Genomic DNA, 4,312 nt, shown 5'->3' with positions numbered 1-4,312 from the left:
CATAATTTCCCAATATTTCCGATATTTCTCATAATTTCCCAATATTTCCGATATTTCTCATAATTTCCCAATATTTCCGATATTTCTCATTATTTCCCAATATTTCCGATATTTCTCATAATTTCCCAATATTTCCGATATTTCTCATAATTTCCCAATATTTCCGATATTTCTCATTATTTCCCAATATTTCCGATATTTCTCATTATTTCAAAATATTTCCGATATTTCTCATAATTTCCCAATATTTCCGATATTTCTCATAATTTCCCAATATTTCCGATATTTCTCATTTCCCAATATTTTCGATATTTCTCATTATTTCGCTATATTTCCGATATTTCTCATTATTTCGCTATATTTCCGATATTTCTCATTATTTCGCTATATTTCCGATATTTCTCGTTATTTCCCTAAATTTCCGATATTTCCCATTATTTCAGATATTTCCCTAAATTTCCGATATTTCCCATTATTTCAGATATTTCCCTAGATTTCCGACAATTTTCAATATTACGATATTTCTCGAAATATTGAAATATATTTCTTAAGGCTTGTACACCATATTTCGTAAGTGGCTAGCCCCTCGGGAAATATATCAGCGCCATTATTTAACAGCATGCCAATGATATCCTTGTGATTATTTACCGCAGCATAATGTAAAGCCGTTTCGTTATTTAAACCGCACGTTTCGTTTACTTCGGCTCCGTTATGTATTGAAGACACAATGACGTCACTGAGATCATTCTCGCAAGCAACACTTAACGGAGAGCGGTCGGTCTTATTACGAAACGTCACATTGGCACCATTTTGTATGAGAATAAGCGCCAGATCTGCTTTTCCATTTTGACAGGCCAGGTGCAAAGCAGTGTTTCCATCCTCATAAACTTCGTTAACGTCAGCTCTATTACGTAGTAAAGATACGACAAAATCTGTGAGATTGCTCTCGCATGCCACACGTAACGTAATTGTGATATATTCTGGTTATTTCTCATGTTTACATTGACACCATTTTCTATAAGCATAAGGGCCGTTTTTGCAGCCTGGTTTTCACACGCTAAGGTTAAAGCAGGGTCTCCATATATGTCGACTGCGTTTATGTCAGCCCGTTACGTATTAACGAAGTGGCCACTGAGGTATTTCCCCATTTAGATGCGTAAATTAATCCGGTATTGTCATTTTTATCAGGTGCATTTACATTAGCTCCTTTTTCAAATAGAGCTAGAGCAATATTCGTAACATCAATATAGCAAGCTAGGATTAACGGCGTTCTTTTAAATACGCCAAATGTGTCTTCTAAATTCAATCCTTCATTGATCAACTTTAAAACTTCATCGAGGTTTTTATTCCTAACGGCGTCAAACAGTCTTCTATCTTTCGCTTGAGCCATCTTTAGTAGAAACGCTTAACGCTTTAAGGTTGCACGAATTCACTCAGTGTTCGATTAAAACCATAAACAGATGTATATTTTTACATACCTCAATTATTAGCTGTGGTAAATTTAAATGTAACCGAGGTAAAGAAGGTTTTTTTTTTCAAACTGAAAATGTAGACCGAACTAAATAAGCAAATAAAAATCCTTCAAACATACCAATTTCTGGGAAATATGCCGATTAATTTATCTTATAAATTACGTTGTGTTTCACTGTTTCCGCCAGAAAGTACATGCGCGAAAGATTTTCTTATCTGACTTCAAACAAAAGGAAGTTAGATAAAGGGGAACTGAAAACTTAGCTTTGGTCCCATTGAACCGAATTCCCATTCGACAGAAGGAGGTTTTTTTTTGGGGTCCCATTCGACCGAACGTAGCCAAAGGTGCGATTTTATTATAGTCCCATTGGACCGAAATTCTATTGAACTGGAAGAAGACATACTGTGTGGTTTTGCATTAAATATATTTTTAATTTCACAACTTATTATTGTTAAAATAAATGTGAGTTGAAAATGTATTACTGCACTTATTTTAACTACGTTTTAATTACGGCGAACCTCACCTACCCTAACCTAACCTAACCTAAACAAACGTAACCTAACCTAACCCAACCCAACCTTGTTTGGAGGTAAAAAGATTATTTATATGAGTATTAAAAGCCCGCCTCTTACCACGAACAGTTTATTAGCAATAATAGAAATATTTTGGAAAAGATGTCAGATAATTAATTGGAGAATATTTTGGAAAAGGTGGCAGCTAATTAATAGGAGAATATTTTGGAAAAGGTGGCAGCTAATTAATAGGAAAATCTTTTGGAAAAGGTGGCAGCTAATTAATAGGGGACTATTTTAGAAAAGGTGGTAGCTAATTAAAAGGAGAATATTTTGGAAAATGTGGCAGCTAATTAGTAGGAGAATGTTTTGGAAAAGGTTGCAGCTAATTAATAGAGAATATTTTGGAAAAGGTGGCAGCTAATTAATAGGAGAATGTTTTGGAAAAGGTGGTAGCTAATTAAAAGGAGAATATTTTGGAAAAGGTGGTAGCTAATTAAAAGGAGAATATTTTGGAAAAGGTGGTAGCTAGTTAAAAGGAGAATATTTTGGAAAATGTGGTAGCTAATTAGTAGGAGAATGTTTTGGAAAAGGTTGCAGCTCATTAATAGGAGAATATTTTGAAAAAGGTGGCAGCTAATTAATAGGAAAATCTTTTGGAAAAGGTGGCAGCTAATTAATAGGAGAATGTTTTGGAAAAGGTGGTAGCTATTTAAAGGGAAAATATTTTGGAAAAGGTGGTAGCTAATTAAAAGGAGCATATTTTGGAAAAGGTGTCAACGAATTATTGAAACCAAACCAAACCAAACCAAACCTAACCTAACCTAACCTAACCTAACCTAACCCACCCGAACCCAAAATATTAAAATTTTAATTTAAAATTTAAAGACATTGATGGAACTACCATTAAGACTGTACTTCATTTTAAGCGCAATTTGTTTATTAATTCTATATATCTCTTGCCTTGAAAGGAATGAAAGTGAGCGTTCTAATAAGTATCACGAAACATTTACTTTTAATATTATTAACATACCTTTCGGAGATTCGAACCAACAACCTATCGCTTCGCAGTCCAACATCGTATCCACTACACCACCGAATCGCTGACGGCTGCTGTGTTTCAAGTTATATTCATGTATTTTTTAGGGGCATATTCGGACGATTGGGATTTCGGTCCATCGGGAATATAGCCATTGGGCTGGAAATCTAAAATCATTGCGGGATATTCGGTCGAATGGGATTTCGGTCCATTGGGAATTCGGTTGAAAGGAACGATACCAAAACTTACACTTTATACATTAAAGCAGCAATACATATTATAAAAAAGGACTTGGTTTGCCCAAGCCTTAAAAACAAAATGATAAGAGTTTTTCCAGTTAGCTGAAGCGCGGATATTTTTTTTTTCCATATAATTTTAAAGACAATCCGTATTTTACTACTCTTTAGAATTGAATTCAATCTCCTGATTTTACTGGTAATGGATTTATTTCCTATAATTTAAAAAAATTAAAAAAAGATTTTCTCAGATTTTTCAACAACAATTTTTTTCAAGGGAGAAGGGGTTTAACTTTCAAATAATTCTCTCATTAAAAACATATTATAAGCGGTCTATTCGACTACAAAAGGGAGGACTTTTATAACCTTTCATATATTTGAGAAAGGGTTTTGTTTCTTCTTTATGCACAGGCACAATTATTGGATGATTTAGGGAAGATTTTAGAAGTGTTGGTTGAGTTGCATAAAGCAACACAGGGTAGCTTAGTTAATTCATCATAATGGTGAAACAAAGATAGTAAAGCACACATGAATTAAAATAGTGTTTTTGTAGTTGGGGGTCAAAGATGACTAGAAATCAAATTTTAGTAGCCAAAGAATATTTATTTTCAAGAGACCTGGGTTAATTACAGTTGAATAGTCATGTAATACATAAGATCCAATATTTTATATTGTTTAACCTTGAGGTACGAAATAGAAAAGTTCGTGTTTATGAAAACTTCTTGTGTTTGAAACCTTTCGAGAGGAAAATCTTCGGAAATTAGAAAGAATGTGTCAATTAGATTAAATTTACACGGTATCCCTTAAAAATAAATTTCATGATAAAATGTTTTAGGAAAATGGAATTGTTGTTGAAAAATCTGAGATAAGTAATTTTTTATTTCAATTAATTTATAGGAAATAAATCCATTACCAGTAAAATCAGGAGATTGAATTAAATTCTAAAGAGTAGTAAAATACGGATTGTCTTTAAAATTATATGAAAAAAAAATATCCGCGCTTCAGTTAACTGGAAAAACTCTTATCATTTTGTTTCTAAGGCTTGGGCAAACCA

General features: G+C 33.1%; 1 protein-coding gene across 2 annotated transcripts; it reads right to left on the bottom strand.

Annotated features, from left to right (window-relative positions):
- Positions 1-340: 340 nt before the first annotated feature.
- LOC149620769 (uncharacterized) lies at positions 341-3,087 on the bottom strand. Of its 2 annotated transcripts, XM_089854268.1 has the most exons (3): positions 3,017-3,087; positions 1,479-1,858; positions 341-1,411 (listed from the first exon to the last, which is right to left on the bottom strand). In XM_089854268.1, exon 3 carries the CDS (start codon positions 1,388-1,390, stop codon positions 1,097-1,099), a length of 294 nt encoding a protein of 97 aa, XP_089710394.1. In that variant the 5' UTR covers positions 1,391-1,411; positions 1,479-1,858; positions 3,017-3,087; the 3' UTR covers positions 341-1,096. The 2 variants fall into 2 exon arrangements, with proteins under 2 accessions (XP_089710394.1, XP_089710393.1); XM_089854267.1 differs by lacking the exon at positions 3,017-3,087 and having other exon boundaries at positions 1,479-2,104.
- Positions 3,088-4,312: the final 1,225 nt, after the last annotated feature.

Source organism: Phalangium opilio, unplaced genomic scaffold (genome assembly GCF_054372755.1).
Source record: "Phalangium opilio isolate 3A_F unplaced genomic scaffold, DU_Popi_V2 ptg000209l_1, whole genome shotgun sequence".
Taxonomy (NCBI): Eukaryota; Metazoa; Arthropoda; class Arachnida; order Opiliones; family Phalangiidae; genus Phalangium; species Phalangium opilio.
Note: the sequence above shows the minus strand (reverse complement) of the source record. Positions and strands in the feature narration are given on the sequence as shown.

Bases quoted from the DNA above. Each gene is read 5' to 3' on its own strand.
- LOC149620769 (XM_089854268.1), bottom strand. From the start codon at position 1,390: ATGGCTCAAGCGAAAGATAGAAGACTGTTTGACGCCGTTAGGAATAAA.